This window comes from Notothenia coriiceps, unplaced genomic scaffold (assembly GCF_000735185.1).
Source record: "Notothenia coriiceps isolate Sejong01 unplaced genomic scaffold, NC01 NC01_scaffold00005610, whole genome shotgun sequence".
Classification (NCBI taxonomy): Eukaryota; Metazoa; Chordata; class Actinopteri; order Perciformes; family Nototheniidae; genus Notothenia; species Notothenia coriiceps.
The window spans coordinates 1-16,414 of record NW_011338311.1 but is presented as its reverse complement, the minus strand read 5'-3'; the positions used below and the strand labels follow the sequence as shown (position 1 = coordinate 16,414).

Sequence of the window (16,414 nt, the reverse complement as noted above, 5' to 3'; positions counted from 1 at the left end):
TGTTTCTCTATTTTAATTGTTTACACTACATATACTCAATGTTCTAGTGTTAGTCTTTATTATTTTCGATTTCGCATCAACGAAAAATGGTTGCGTTTCCGCGGTGGATAAAGAGACAAACTCATGCATTATGACAAAGACAGTTTATACCCTTCCAGACCTGGTTTGGTTTTGTGAGGCTGAGAAGACAAGATTTTATAGAATAACATGTACTTGCTTCAATCTAGGCCTCTAACCATATGAGATTTGTAGGCTATGTCTTAGGTGACTACTTGATAGGAGGGGTATTGTAAGGTCAACCATACTAACACCAAACAGCTGTTGAATTAAAAAAAAAAATCAGAATCTTTTCTGCAGCAAATTCAGTATTTTCAGTAAAGGCGTTCATTTATGATATGATTTATTTGGGAGTGAACAACAATTTGAAGCAATCCAGCCTTCCTTTTCATCATGGAGATGGCTTTGCTACATCATCACCTGATGAAGAATGAAAAACAGAACATTGTTGTGTAAGTAAACTCAAAGGGAAAAAAAATGATGTTTTGCTAGATTGATGATTTGATTTTTTACCATTTTGTTCATGTGCCTGGTTGTTTTCTGTCCTCACACCAAGCTTCTGGTGAATAGAAAGCAGAGTCTGATGCGGGATCTGGCCGGCGTTGGACTCCAGGTAGTTCAGCACATATTGGTCAGCATCGGTAAGCACAAAGCGACGGCCGAAAACTACAAAAACAGAGGAGACGGATGCAATTAGAACAGTTTTAGATGTATTTTCTATTGATCCCCTAATGGGAAATGCATATAAACCATTATAACTCAGGCTGACATTTGTTACAGTGAGTGTTACCGTTACATGAGTTATACAAAGCTGCTTTTGAACAAGACAATAAATAAATTCAGGCTGTTTAAGGGAGAAAGTTACCCTGCAGAGTGGCTCCAATAGCAAAGTCCGCAGGTGAGTAGAACTCCGGATTCTCCACTGTAGAGCCCGGTTTGGGGATGCGTGTGTCTTTCAGGAACTTTCCAGCAATGATACCAGAGTTGCGAGTGGGCTTTTCATAAATACTTATCATGTCGTTAGCCAGGGAGTAGGACAGTATGAAGAGTCGGCCATCATCGTCAGGATTCTGGGATTCCTGGAATGTCAAGAACAAAGGACGGTTTCAGCAAGGAGAGAAATTATGTGGTGTGGTGCTGATGTTCTCATAGATGTTGACTCACCATCCTGGCACTGTAGCACAACACTTTGTTGTTGTTTTCTAACATCTTCAACACGTTCTTTTTGGGAGGCTCGGGAATTAAATACAAACAATTCTGGAGAGAGTCTTCGAGGGATCCAAAACCATTATAGGGAGGAACCTCCTGTAATGAATTAACCATAAGTAATATTGTTCGTATGAGGAAAAGTATGGAAGCCCATTTCCGCTACTTGAAAAAAAAAAAAATCCCCATGAAAAGTCATAATGAGATAAAAAAGTCGAAATTATGAGATAAAAAGTAATAATTATGAGATAAGAAAGTCGAAATTATGAGATAAAAAGTAATTATGACATTTTATCTCATAATTCCGATAATGACTTTTCATGGGGATTTTAATTTTTTTAATTGGCGGAAATGGGCTTCCATAGAAAAGAAAACAAAAGAGAGATGAACATTTTTAGTTTCTCACCTTTTTCCTCAGCTGAACCAGGCTAGTCTTGTTTGGTACCTCTGAGGGTTTCATCTGGATGTCAGGGTGGTTCTCCTGGTAATATTCTTTAGTGAAGCCATCACAGTCGTACAGAAGGAAGCGACGGCCCCGCAGCTTCATCGTTTGACCCGTCTGGAAGTCTTTAGGAGTGTAGTACTCCTCTACTTCTGCTTTGGAAACCTCCAGCACACAGCTGGGAAAGTTCTCTGGAAGTAATAGGATGAGTAACTTGATGAGTGTTGATTCGTTTTTAAATCTCTCTTATGTTGTCTATTTTTTGAGCCCGTTCTGCTTTAATGTAGACAGTATGTTAAATATCGTTCTTCTTTGTTTGTAAAATTATTACTTTTTACACCTAAAACAACATATTGCATATTTTGTTTAAAAGAAAACACTACACAAATAAAGTCATTATTATTTTTATATTTTGAGTAAAATAGTAGTGGATCATTAATATGTGGATTGTGTTCTTCAGCTAACCAAAGCACTGTATGAGACCTAATGTAATTCTATACAGAACTGAAGCTGACTCGGACTGTTGCATCTTACGAGGCGCAGCTTTAAATTTCTTGGGCAGCTTCTGTCTGTGCATCAGGATGGGGAATGGATCGCGGCCGCTGTTGGCTTCGTGGATCTCTCTGATCTCCACTGTGTTGTCCCCCAGGTAGAACTGGATGGTAACGGCCCTGGTGTCCGCGAACAGAGCGTCTGCATCATCCAACAGGGCAAAGAAACGCAGCACCTGAACGAGAAGAGGTTGAAACACTGAAACTAGAGTTGGAATATATCACTCATTTGAAGCTTTTGGTGGTGGTTCAGAACACTTCTTAAGGTTAACGTCACATTTGTCATGTTTTATAAGGTCAGTTATATAAAATTGGATCCTTGTAACTGTCAATATAGGCTCAATCTCAAAATAAAGAAACACATATTCACAATTAATTAAATATAATGGTTTTGATTAAGCTAGGATAAATAGTTTGTCCAACAGATACATAATGCTTAACTCGGTAGTGTGAATGGCATCTCCTTATCTAAATGATTTCATTATTTTAGGTGCAGTCTACTGAGAGAGGAGAGCAATATTTGCAAGAGCAAATACTGTATAACATCATGGCAAGTATAAAAAGATATACGATATTTTTGAACATCTTATATTGTACTCCCGCTTCCCTGTTAAAAACTGTCTGGTTTAATGTTTGAAAATGAGTTCCTAGTGAGTTTGGATCTGAGGGACTTTACCTTTCGATCCATGTCGATAAATTGTTGCATCTGGTCAAAGCTGGAGGGTGTTATGTGGGAAGGCAGAGTGCTTTTTCTACTTTGGCCATAAGGATCCACAGGCATTGGCTCAGGGTCATTCAGAACAATGCCTTCACTTTCCATGAATTCCTATAGATAATAAAAAAGAGACATATGAGAGAGTATATGAACAACAATGTATCGATATGGTTATCTCTAGAGACACAGAAAAGATAACACAAGGCACTGCAAAAGCATTCAAGTTAGTGTTGTACCTTAGTGAAAGCATCGCACTGTGTGATGTTGTACTTGACCCCGTACACCTCCAGGTACATGCCAATATTGAGGTTCTTCCATAGATAAGGCTCCCCATGTTCATTCCTCGGCAGACGCTGGCGTTTAATCCGTTCCCCCTGCGGTATCCCAGAATTCTCCACCCTGGGCTCAAAAATGCACATGCTGTCATCCTCGAGGTAGTAGTAAATGACCACGGGGCACACACGATGCTGCTCCTTAGGGGAAAACAGGATATCTTCCTCAAAGTATGCATAGAACCGCAGCACCTACAAGAAAAAGAGTTTGGTGAGGAACAGGAACCATGACCAGCAAAACATCTTCAAATACTGGTCTTCTGGGCCTGATTGTACCTTCTTGTCAAGGGCCACGTAGGCTGGGATGAAGTCTTCAACTAGGCCTTGTTCTTGATAGGAGCCATGAGTAATGTATGGTGTCTCAGAGGACAACTCACTGATCTGCTGCTGGATCAGCTGCTCTGATAAAAGAGGGTCCTGTCCAATGCCCACAGTGGGGCGACGAGGCAGAGCAAAGCCATTTCTGTAGACAAGAGTCTGGGAACGATGAAAGGCTGACTTCTGCATGAGAGAGCATTGAGGAAGGAATACATTAGCTCTGGCAAATTCCAATGGGAATACACATATTTAAATCACAGATACTACACTCAAACAACAGTTATAAGGGCCTTGCACATGAGCGTTTTTGTGTGCAGTCAGTTCAATTGTTTTCAATGAACACGCGCTCAAAACATGTTAGGGACGTCGTTGCGGAGTTGAAAATAATTAAACTTTTGGAACGAAGCCGGTGGTGGCGGTGCGACGAGGAACAACCAATCCCAGCCGAGAGATATATTTACTTCCGTAAACATAATTGTACGGCAAATATGGAGGAGGAGTTCATATTAGTTAATTTCAGTGCAGGTTTATCGTTGCCCTGACTTTGTGTCACCAATATTCATTTTATGAGCACCTCTGCAAAAATGTCACAGCATCATATCGTAAGAGCCGGTGTCCGCCACACGCACGCACGCACACTAACGCACGCACACTTCGGTTTATAGAGAAAACACTGCTGTCCCACGGACAATGACAATTTAAAAGTATCCGAACAGATCATATTTTAACTTGTATAGCTAATAGCATCGTTAGTTAGTTCTGAATAGTACCGAAATGGCAACAAAACTGCGGAAATTATTCTGTTGATCTATAGGAATGCACTTTGCATTAGGCTACATAAAGAGGACAGCAAATTATCTTCCCCATTAAGATTACATTTGACACATTTTCCCCAAACGGTAGAGCCTTAAAGCGTATAGCGAACGTTGCAACATTTGCATTAAATAAAACCTAGCAAGTTTAGGTGTAACTTTTTATATTCTTACCCTTACATCCCGAAAAGTGCTATTCATGTTCAACCACATTGCCGGTGTCGTAGTATTTTTTCGAACCTACACAAGGTTTTAGCTTTTGTTACCGTGTAAAACTCGGACAGACAACCACCTCGTTGTTATTTTTGTTGTATCCATGGAAACGGAACGACAGCAACATTTTGAAGCAAATGTTAAAGGAAAACAAATATTTATGAAAACTAAATGACAATTCAAAGTGGAAACAAAAGGAATGAAATAAACGTCCAGAATAGTAAGATCTTGTTAATGACAGGCATTCAAAAATAAATATAAAAGCATCCATGCACTCAAACTGAAGAGTACTTACTTCACCAGCAGGGGGCGACGCACACAAACACTTCTCGCTCGACTCAATAACAATATGTCATCCATCACATCCATCATAAACACATATCTTGTGAGATATAATTACCTTACTGTACTGTTTATGCTCTATTTCTGTAGTATGACATTAGTATGAGATCAGAACAGCAAGAACATAGTACAGAGCATGTAGTGTAATGTAATGACGTAATAATGTATGTAATGATTGGGCTATAATACAAACATTGTGAACATGAAAATGTGCAAGATTAAATCAAACAGTGGGCAAGTTTTTTTTCAACACAGTTTATTTCAAACACAGGAGTCATAATTTGGTCTCACTTTACCAGCTATCGGCACATTTTATCCATTCAAATTCAAACATAAAAAATGTCTTTATAAAAAACGATATATTGGCAGTCTTTATTTTGATGACCCTAATATGTCCTGTATACTCTCATTTAAAATTTCAGTCAGGAAAAATACCAAGCTTTTTTTTAATGAAAACTATAACTATTTCTATGTTGGAATCCAGGGCAGCGCACACAGAGCTGGATTGACAATAGCTTATTTTATAGAACTGGCAACATAATTTAAGAGACGCAGATTTGCTCGTGCACTGTGAACCTTTTTTCAGAGCTGGTTCCTTCTCCAGATGGCCATGAGCAGCGGTTACCACAATCATCTGGTTTAGCACTGGTGGTACCTTAGAAGTAATGGCACAGTTGACCTGAAATTTGGGTGACGACCAGAACAATTATCTCTAGCGTATTTACTGGTACAAAATTGGCATATTCTGGTTATGAACATTTACATCCAGGGAGAACAGCAAGTGCAACGTGTGACATAGACATATTTTACACATGCTCTACTTCGGCAAAGCAACAGTAATCATTAAACGAGAATACATATATGACAAGATAAATTTGGAATATCCAATATGACCAGTTATAGGGTTATATACCAGCTGCACTCATGACAACAGTGACCTAATAGCTAGAAAAGGCACCACACTGTGAATTAAACATACTGTATCAAAAATAAGATAAAATCACTAAACCTCTTTGAGGCTCTTTATATAATATTTCTATTTTTTTTTTTCTTTAAATGCTGACATTAGCTGTTTAAATGGGCTGATCCCCTTCTTAGGAAGCAAATACATCAACCAAACACAGAAACACTAGGATTGCATCCCTGAGGTGCCAGACAAACCTTCGCCAAGTATAAAAATATCTCATAATAAACCATACTTGAGAACAAAAATACACAACATCAATAAACTATTAAATATTATAAAATAGATTTCATAATGGATGAGATGAATTCCCTCCAACATATATTTTGGTTTTTAGAAAGTTCAAAAGGCAGCGTGGTTATTTTCTGTGGAAAGATTGTCTTACATTGTCCCATAGTACACTTCTTTCTGCTTTATGCCGCCCCTCTGTAAAGTCCACACTTAAATACTGGAGGGTGCTGAGCATAAAGCTCCAAGTGTCCCAGTCTTTTTCAGGTGACCCTGCATAAAACAGATCCATCTGAGGCCTTGGTCCTTCAGTCACTATGCCCTCTCTGCAGGCCTGTGTGTGTCTAAGGCAGCTAACCCATAAATCCCCACTTCAAAACGGCCTGCCGAGGTCACGGGCGAGGCGCTGTAGCCTTTCACCCCTCGCTTCCGGCAGAAAGAAGTGAGCTTACCATGTGGAGTGGGAGCTTATTCTCTTACTGAATGGGGTACAGCTTATGATACCCAGAGGAATATGCAAACCAGCAAATAGGGAGGACTTTTCCTTGTATCTCCAATACCTCCCCCTGTTCTCATCAGTGAGTCCACAGTTTGCTTATAAAGCTTTTTAAGGACCATGTCTCTTGCCCCAACCCAAGTGCATCCTAAATTGTGTTCAAGTCAAGTAAGCTTTACATAAAAAAGCCCCTAAAGAGTCCTCAGTAATAGCGATTGAGGCTCCGTGTCCCGGGGATGTCAGGTTGCCCGTTCATCCAGATCTCTCGGATGATGCGCTCCCTCTCCTCCAGCCTCTGCGCTCTCTCCAGCTCCTCGGCCGACGTGAACACGTTCATGTTAAGCGTGCGTTCAAACCGCCGGTGTCGCCGCGCCGACAGATCTGAGGTGGTTTCCCAATCTGAGTCCGAGTCACTTGATTCGGAGGACGAGTCGGCAGGGCGCGCTCGTTTCTTGGCAGGAGGCCGCTGCCGAGGCTGGCAGTCGGTGCGACAGGAGATCTGCACCACCAGGGCGAAGAGTGTGAGGAAGAGGCCCAAACACACACCGCAGACGAAGAAGAGCGCTGCCCTCTCTGGGTGGTCTTTAGGGGGAAGAAAGACAGACGACAAAAAAGGTTTAGTTGATTTCATACAGAAAACATGCCTTTACAGTACTGCCTGGCTATATTGTCCAAGCTCACTTCTTTCTGTTTAAACTGAGGATTACAGCTCTTAAAAACCTCAGACAATTGAGAAATACAAATAAAAAAGGCATACAATTGCAAATATTACTATCATGTTTAAACAGAGTTTCAATTAACTTTGTATCTTTTTTTGAAAGGTCACATTTGATGGTCATAAATGATTTGTATTGGTCTTATATTCATCAGTAAAAGGAATTCTAAAATGCGGGTCTAAAAACGTAATGGCAGCTTAGAAATATAAGAAACCCTTTTGAGCCCACCCTACACGGGTTCTGCCTCCACTAAACATTTCAGTGTATGTTTATTTGACTGTATAACTAGTGCCTTTCACTAAGTATAAACTGTTTATTTGAGGCAATAAAACAGGAAGTATCCAAACCCCCATATGATTGCAGCATATGTTTAAGCAGCTGGCTGTAGCAGGTGACTGACAGTGTGTGTGTGTGTGTGTGTGCGTGTGCGTGTGCGTGTGTGTGTGCGTGCGTGTGTGCGTGTGTGTGTAGCTTTTATCTCGGCCTAACATCTGCATTCCTCTGGCCCCCAAATGTCAGTTCCAGGAAAAAGGAAACAGGGTTTTCTTTACCCAAAAGATAGCGTACCACACACATGTACCTCACATGAAGCCACGCACTCAAATACAATGGACAAATGTTTTCCTGCCCATGGAGTAATCTCGAGCTGAAACGCCCCTTGACATTATTATCCAGCTCTTTTTCAAGACGACTTACTTATCTACCTGAATGTGTACTTCTGTAAATTGTTATAATTTTTATTTTAAATACTATAAAATAGTGTTCTATTTTTTTTTTTTATTTATCTATACTTTGCTGTAACAATGTTCATTTCCCCATTGTGGGACGAATAAAGGGATTCTGATTTTCTCCACTAATCATAATCTCTGTGGTTAAATGTAATATTTTCCTGATAGAGGTAGGAGATCAGATTAAGGTGTCTAATTTGTGATGTGATGTCACACATGATTATATAAAGTGTGCCCTACCTGATATGAAAGTGTAGGCTGCCAGTGCGTTGCTGATGAGGGCCATGTTGGAGCTAGACGTGGAGTTCATGATTGGATTCATTACTCGGGGGGGCGGTGGAGTTTCTCTTTGTCCTCCACCTCCTTTTTCTCCACCTCCTCCTTCTACTACTCCGGCTTCTGAAAGCTTCTCCTCGTCAGGGTTGGTCTCCCTGACCTTCTTCCTTTCTGAAAAAGCAGAAAAGTTCAGTTTAACAACACAAAGCAGACTACATTTTACGGGGATGATTCGTTTATCATTTGAATTCTTTATTTAGACAGTCATGTTTTTTTTCAAAATAGAACTTCAATCTGTGTCTGCCCACATGCAATGACACACAAGGATGTGTTGTAAATAGTTCATGACGGCATGTACAGTCAGACTATTACAGCATGAGTTAGCTAATTTACAGTAAAGTCAGTGTGTAGTGTCTCTGAAGTATTGTGACTATAGCGTTCAGACTGCTGAGTCATCACCAGTCTCTCAGTGGTTTTTGATCTAGGACACAAGCTTCTGATAAAAGATGCATCACGCATAAAGGCCCACACATGTTCTCGGAGAGTTGTGGGATCCAGAATATAACACACACAACATCCGCTTCTGTCAAACTCACACTGACTCATGTCATTAAAGAGAACAGAGACCCACATGGGAAAAGTTTGCACTTTGGCAACATCTCCAAAGCTTCCCAGAAATCTCAGAAAACAATCTATTTATAGAAGAGAACAACTGTTTCCTGCTCTCTCTCTCTCTCTCTCCTTCATCACAGTATGACTTCTTTCTGTGTTTACATGCTGGCTTCGTTGTGTATGCAAGAGGCGAGGAGTCAAGATGAGAGAACAGAGGAGCACAGAAGGATTTTAATACTTTTTTCTGAGTGTAGTCGCATCTTGTTAACGTGAAGAAGTGTTTACTTGGAATATGTTACTACTGAAACTTTAGCTCCTTGAATAAGCAACCGCTCACTGAAAAACACAACCCTTAAGCTACGACAGCCAAAATAAACAGAAGCGTTCACTTCAATATCAGAGCCTTAAATCTGTGTTTAGTCTTATTCACATGCAGGATTTTTGCAGGTGAGCATACTTTGGTGGGCTGTCACACACACCAATGACCTCTAATTACAGTCTCTCTTAAGGTGAGTCAGGCTCCTTCTATCGGATAAATGCAGTTTAGACTGGAGTTGCTTACGGAGGAGGTAAATGCTTCCACCTGGACCCCCTGCTGTGGTGCATGAGCTAACATTCAACCAACAACATGCAGCAATCTCTATTTCTAATATACATAAACATAGGCAGACGTAGCCTTAAGAAAAACATTTACAGGGCTAGAAATACAACTAAACATAATTATGTAAATGCAGTGGTTGCTCTTTTGATTGAATATGTTTTACAATTTATAACATATAATCCGTTTATTTCTTTCCTAAAATTTAAATTGTTAAATAACAACATAAACGTAAATAGTGTTTAATTTATGTGAGGTGCACTTAATTCAACGACATATTTCAACATAAATTAAGCACTCTTCATGTTTTCTCCAGTACTCAAAATGTCTTTGACTGCTGTTGTAATAGAGAGAAATAAATAGTATTTGATGTTTTTAGCATCAGCAACAGAGGGTAAGGCTTAATAATGAATAAAAGACATAAGGGAACTGGGTAGTTATGACCAGATTTAGGCGTCATCATGGTTTAAGAGACAAAAAAACGGAGACTTTCTCTATAATGGCCCAATGATCTCTGGGAATCGCAGTGGAGAAACACCACAGCAACGAGCAGTGAGGACCAAAGATGGAGACAATAAAAATGTGCGGTTTACAATTTAAACTTCTTAAACCTTTTTAACGAGTTAGTCCATTTGTACAAAATGACCCTGATCAGTCATGTGGTGTTCGAATCTTTTAAGTATTATTTTAAGAAGTTGCATTTATGACTGTTCTCATCTTACCCCATTCCCAAAATGTGGAACTATTTCTTTAAGCATTAAGCATGCTATAAAATTGGTCCAGGATTATGGTAACATAAGGGTCAAGTAAAAAGATTGATTCTGTTTATTTTACACTTATCCGGTTGAAAATAAACTAAGAGAAATTAGGTGAATAAACGTGAAGATCCTGATACATTACATTACATGTCACTTGTTAGACGCTTTTATCCAAAGAGACTTACATACTCAATACTGTGGGCAAATCCCCACAGGAGCAATTTGGGGTGAAGTGTCTCAGGGACACTATGACATGCTGACTGCAGTGGGGTTTGAACCTGTGACCCCCTGATCCCAACACCAACGCACAACCCACTGCACCACACGCCTCCATGATACCTTTATTTACAGTAAAAAGTTTCTTGTTCCGCGTTCATAGTTTCATCCCCTATAGGAGATGAAAACAGGTTTTTCTAGACGAGCTTCAGGTGAGTGTTTGAAGCCCGGTGCGAGGAAGTGAAGCCATTCATGCGTCAGGAGCTGCCAGCACACATCTCCTCCCTCTCTTAGCTCCTCATTCATCCGTCTATCCTCCTAATCAGTACAGTGCCGGTAGCTGAGCAGAGTAATTAGTGTGCTGGACGCAGGCCATCATCCCTCATGAATAAAGCTTTGTTTAAGTTTCCTTCCTAGCTGGCGTCTTCTTTTTCCTTTTTTCGTTCTTTCATTTGTTCTTCGTCTTTCTTCTCTCTCAGGGAGCAGGGCAGTATAGCAGACTGATTTAGACTGTGGTCACATCATTGGCTCTTGAAAAGCCGTATATTTTTAAGAGCAATGATCATAAACGGTCCAAACCGACGGCTCTGCTTGGATACATATGGTAACAGTTGAACCCGTGTGACTTTAAATATACATACATATATGCTCCGACTTAAAACCTGAATGACTGTTTCTGCTGGTGCCTGGGGGGCCTCGGGACTGTTTAGCGTTAACTGCTCTCCATGGGGGGCTGGGAGAGAGTGTCGGTCACTGGGGGAGAGAGTGAAACAGCTCGTGTCGTTTTGCTTACCTGGAACAGCGTCGGGGCTTCTGACTGAGCTCCCCTCTGGAGGGCTGTCTCCCACTATGTTGGGGTCATGGGCGCTGGGTGGAGGGGAGAACACCGGGGGTCTGGGTCCCTGCTCCTGGAGCAACTTCTTTGGCACTTCAAAGAGAAGGAAAGGTGGAGCAAAGGAGGGGATTTGGGGGTGAGGGAAACAAAGAAAGACACAAAGAGGATTATTAGATTGCGGTATGTACAGAGATGTATAGCAGTCATTTCCATTTCTTGTTCTGCTTAAAGCCTAATCAATATTGATATGGGATTTTCTTTTAGCATGAATTCCTTGGTATTGGTACTCTTATTAGCTTTTGACCACCTTTGAAAACGTTTGTATGATTATCTTAATTTAGCATTATGCATGATGAAATTTTACACTCGCGGAAACCAGTAGATTACATCATTTGTTATCTTATCATTTAACAATACCATATATGCTGAGTGTACCGTCATTAAACCACAAATGCTTTCGCACTCTGCCGATAAAAAGGACCGTATCTCAAACACTTCAAAATGTACATTGTTCAAACAGCTTATTGAATGTATGAAACATGTTGTGTATAGTTCTACATCTAACTCAATGTTGTTCAATACTTTTAACAATAATTATGGTTTATTTACTTACATAACCTTTTATCTTAGGTTGTACAGATTTTAGGGTATAAAGCATTTAAAGATACTGCAACGAGGACTATTTGTTGTATTGCTGAGTTAAAAGGGTTAACTTTAATCTTATATATTTATACAAGACAATACCTACAATAACATCATATTTGTCACTTGGGATATTCTCCTCTCTCGTGTGCATAAAGCTTCATAATCTATATTTCACAGGAGATCCTGAAAAGATTTAAGAGTCAAATCTCAGAGGATGTTGTGATGGGAGAGTAAGGGGCTGTAAACGAGACAGCATGATGATGGTTCACAGTCCTCCTGAACTTGCACTCTGATTCCCGAAAGTTCTGCTGCCCTCCCCCTCCTCTCCATCCTCACCCCTTCACACCCCCCAACCTCACAGCGTCCTGTGAGTCAGGGAGTCTGCAATCCTTCCTCACAGACACAAACCCACAATGCAGTGGGCCTTACATTCCTGCCCTCTCACATGTGGTTTTGGCCACTGGGCCACGCTCCGGTCCCTGTGTGTGTCTGCCCAGTCAGATCAGCGCTGATTTACAGCCCAACAGAGGACTCTCTCTCCAGCTGTCTGTCCATCCTGTGCCGTTCTTGCATTTTCACTGCGCCGGACAAACGAACAATCAGCTGCCTGGTTCTGCTGACGGGAGCACTAATAGTGAAACTGTGACATGTGATTTATGGTAAAAGTGAACCATTTGTTTAAAGGCCGATGAATAAACACTCTGATCAGATTTCCAGAGACTGATTTTGGCAGTTATCCAAGAGTCAATCACAGTGCAGGAAGGAGCGCAGCAGACCTCACAAAGCTCCCCTCCCCTGGATACTCCTAATGCTCTGGAAACATTACAAGGTTTTTCCAATTGTACGCAATGATGAAAAGACTGAGCAGGAACTTTTAACTACTGACATTTATGGTACCAATTGTTTATATGACATAACATGCATTGCCTTTTGAAAGAATTGACAGTAGGGAATGACAGGATATATCGATGATTGACTTGATGATTGATACCAAGGAGATACATTTGCAGCATTTGTGGTTTGTGCACTAACTGCTATGATTTAAAGAACAGCTTGTTAACGTGTTCTTGTCATTTATACCTCTCGTCTTTGACTTAAGCTTGTTTCAGTGAACATTAGTATTATAGATGTTGTAACCCATAAGTTGAACATGTTTAATTTTAAAGTGACATTCGACAGATTGGAGCTTTTCAATCACACACACGTAAAAATGTCAACTGAGTCTATAAAGTGCAGCTTCTGTGACTCTGCATGCTCCAGTTGCTTAACAAGGTTCAAAATTGAGTAATGTCTTCCTTAAAACATTGACTGACTTTATATGTAAAGCCAATGGGAACAGTTATTGTTCAGACATTCCCACCCTAGTACTCTCTAATTCATTTTGCCATAGTATATTACATTGTGACAACTTCACAGAAACTGCACACATCTGAGGAGGACATTTTTGATCTTATCTTACTGCAGAACATCTGAGAGCCAATCAACAAAACGGGTTCAAAGGCCTCGGCTAAATGTGGTTCCAACTTTTGATTTTCATTTTGCCATGAGCAGAAAGGGCAGGAGGTTGATGCCAGACAAATAGAAGTAGCTACATATTTCTGGTGTATGTGTTTAACCTGCTTGGCCTTGGTTCACCGTACTGCATCAGGAGAACTCATATGGTGTGAGGTGAGTTGCCAGCTGTAGAAACGTATACTGTTACATTTAAATACCTTTCTGTAATTGCATCATCTCATGTGGCGCACCGCACAAATCTGTTGCCTAAATAGATTAAAAACCAAGAATTTGAAACCCTGCTTTATCCCAGCGTGGTTGGCACAAACTAAATAAACAAAGTCCCCCATATGTGGCGGTGAAATAAGCATGGAAATGAAGAAATGGGATTTGGCCTGGCCCCCCCCCTGTCCTTCCTCATCAGTCTGACAAACTAATCACGGGTCTTAAAACTCCCCCACTGCCACGCTGCCACCATCCTCAAGCCACGCCCTGATTACAGCCTTCTGATTGGCCCTAATCGGCTGCACATGTGGCCCAGGGTCACAGCTGAGAGACGCCATGACATACACTCACATTTTTACAAAATGAAGGGACATAATTGAGATATAACCACGCATGCACACTCAAAGCCCCACCTGATATTTGTGCATAAATTGAGCACACATGTGCATCGACACACACACCGACACCCTGATTTATATCCTTTAGAACAGCCGTTTCCCATGTTTTTCTCTACGGCCTAACTTTGTTGGCAGAAGCTGGTACATCATAGCAAATTGACGGCTGCTTGTCTAAAAATAATTGTCAAAAAGCTGAAACCTCTCGAAGCAAACGGCCGCAAACCACACTTAAAGGAGCCAAGCAGTAAAAACTGAACCAATAAAAGAGGGAAAGACGAGTGCAAGGGAGAGAAACGGAGGACATAAATCACACTCTAGAGCCTGCATTATAATGACATGGTCACATAAATGCATGGCAAATGAGTCTTAATATAACTGCGGTAGATGGGACGAGTGCCAGCGCTGTACCTCTCCCGCCACGAGGAGCGAGGATACGAGGCGGGAAACAGTGCCCATAACAATGGACCGTGTTTACACTGGCAGAGCCCGGCCTTGTTTTCACTGGCTCTGCAGGCCAAAGTGTGTGTGTGTGTGTGTGTGTGTGTGTGTGTGTGTGTGTGTGTGTGTGTGTGTGTGTGTGTGTGTGTGTGTGTGTGTGTGTGCGTGTGCGTGTGCGTGTGCGTGTGCGTGCGCGTGCACGTGCGCGTGCGTGCGTGCGTGTGTGTGTGTGTGCGTGTCCGTATGTATCTGTTCGTGGGCCATGTGCTGACCGATGCAGAACTCTGTTGAGACAAAGCCCTTTAAGCCAGAGGGGTTATAATGAAATATTAAACCATGCTAAATCTGAGATGAGATCAAACCTGGGCCAATGTTTTAGGGCATTCTTTAATGCTCCGTCTGCTTTGGCTCTCTGAGATTTTGGCCCAAATAAAGACAGCTTAACCTACACTATGACTTTTCTGTGATGCACTCTAAGCTTACAATCGTAATGTGTTGTGACACTCATCTAAATTACTGTATGTTCTATCCAGGGTGAGGCAAGAATAAAGTGCAACTTGACCTAAGTTAGGTTGAGAAGTAGTATACATTCATAAAACTGCAGTCAAAAACAGGGATAGAGTGAGAGCAACATCTGAAATGACATGAGATTCATATACAGCGACATAAAGATACAGAGTTTAGTTCCAATTTAGACATTACCATTTATGTAGTGGATAACTCAAGTGAAAGATGCCAACTTACAAAAAACCTTGGTTCATTTCACCTTAAATGGATTTATAGCACTTTGGAAAAACAGAAAGGTGCCTTGGAACGATGTGCTGCCATATGTGTAAGAAGTCTGAGTAAAAGCGTCTGGTTTCAATCAGCACACAGACTACTTAATTTACAGCATTAAAGTGTTGTAGGAGATCCAATATTCACATGACACACACACACACACACACACACACACACACACACACACACACACACACACACACACACACACACACACACACACACACACACACACACACACACACACACAGTGCCTTGAAAAGAAAAACTCAAGTCAATGTGGACAAACTTGAAGACTCACCAAAATTAGTTTCAGCTCTTACTCCTGCTTCCAACTCAGACACCACACAGACATCTGCACACTCACATTCACGAGCACATCCACCCACACACACAACCATTTTTCACTGAGCTAATGGCATTCCTGCAGAACAACATGTAAGGTGAATAGGGCACAAGCTGAAGGTGTTGAGATTGCATTCCTCCTCCTTTCACTCCCTTCTCCTTTTTTTCCAACTCCCAGCGTAACACTCTAACAGCATCCAGCTGACAGCAGCTGATAACACTCAAAATGTGTGAATATTGTGCACATTTGTCACTCTTACGTGAAAGATATGGACTGTATATTCAATATATAGATAAAGGTGTTTACTATTTAGATTAAGATGGCAGAGTATTTGAGTGTGTGGAGTGGTTTAAACCTGACCTAAGCAAAGCTGAGGCAATACCGTCATGTTTATCTTTCCACAAATGAATGCACTTCCCCGACCTCACACTGTGAACATGAATGGGTTCCACATATCCAAATAAATGTGTGTTTGCATGGCAGAGAGTGTGTCATAGCACATGATTAACACACTCATTCCCATCTTGGGTATACGAAGCAGACCTGGTAATATGAACTCTATCGAGGGACAGGGTCTGAGCTGAGGGTTTTCTCTGGTTCTGCTCCATTTTTATGTTAGTGTGAGAAATATAGCCTACTCTACTACTTGAAAAGTGTGTGTGTGTATGTATGT

At 41.1% G+C, this 16,414-nt stretch overlaps 2 protein-coding genes across 2 annotated transcripts; both read right to left on the bottom strand.

The window, feature by feature from the left end:
• Positions 1–61: 61 nt before the first annotated feature.
• On the bottom strand, positions 62–4,729 carry efhc1 (EF-hand domain (C-terminal) containing 1). Its single transcript, XM_010768376.1, has 10 exons — positions 4,608–4,729; positions 3,580–3,804; positions 3,208–3,495; positions 2,933–3,082; positions 2,240–2,432; positions 1,670–1,896; positions 1,222–1,362; positions 923–1,136; positions 571–723; positions 62–477 (listed from the first exon to the last, which is right to left on the bottom strand). The coding sequence occupies exons 1-10, from the start codon at positions 4,644–4,646 to the stop codon at positions 449–451; spliced, it is 1,659 nt and encodes a 552-aa protein (XP_010766678.1). The 5' UTR covers positions 4,647–4,729; the 3' UTR covers positions 62–448.
• A 516-nt stretch (positions 4,730–5,245) lies between these two features.
• Positions 5,246–11,503, bottom strand: eva1aa (eva-1 homolog A, regulator of programmed cell death a). Its single transcript, XM_010768374.1, has 3 exons — positions 11,374–11,503; positions 8,361–8,567; positions 5,246–7,258 (listed from the first exon to the last, which is right to left on the bottom strand). Exons 2-3 carry the CDS (start codon positions 8,440–8,442, stop codon positions 6,879–6,881), a joined length of 462 nt encoding a protein of 153 aa, XP_010766676.1. The 5' UTR covers positions 8,443–8,567; positions 11,374–11,503; the 3' UTR covers positions 5,246–6,878.
• Positions 11,504–16,414: the final 4,911 nt, after the last annotated feature.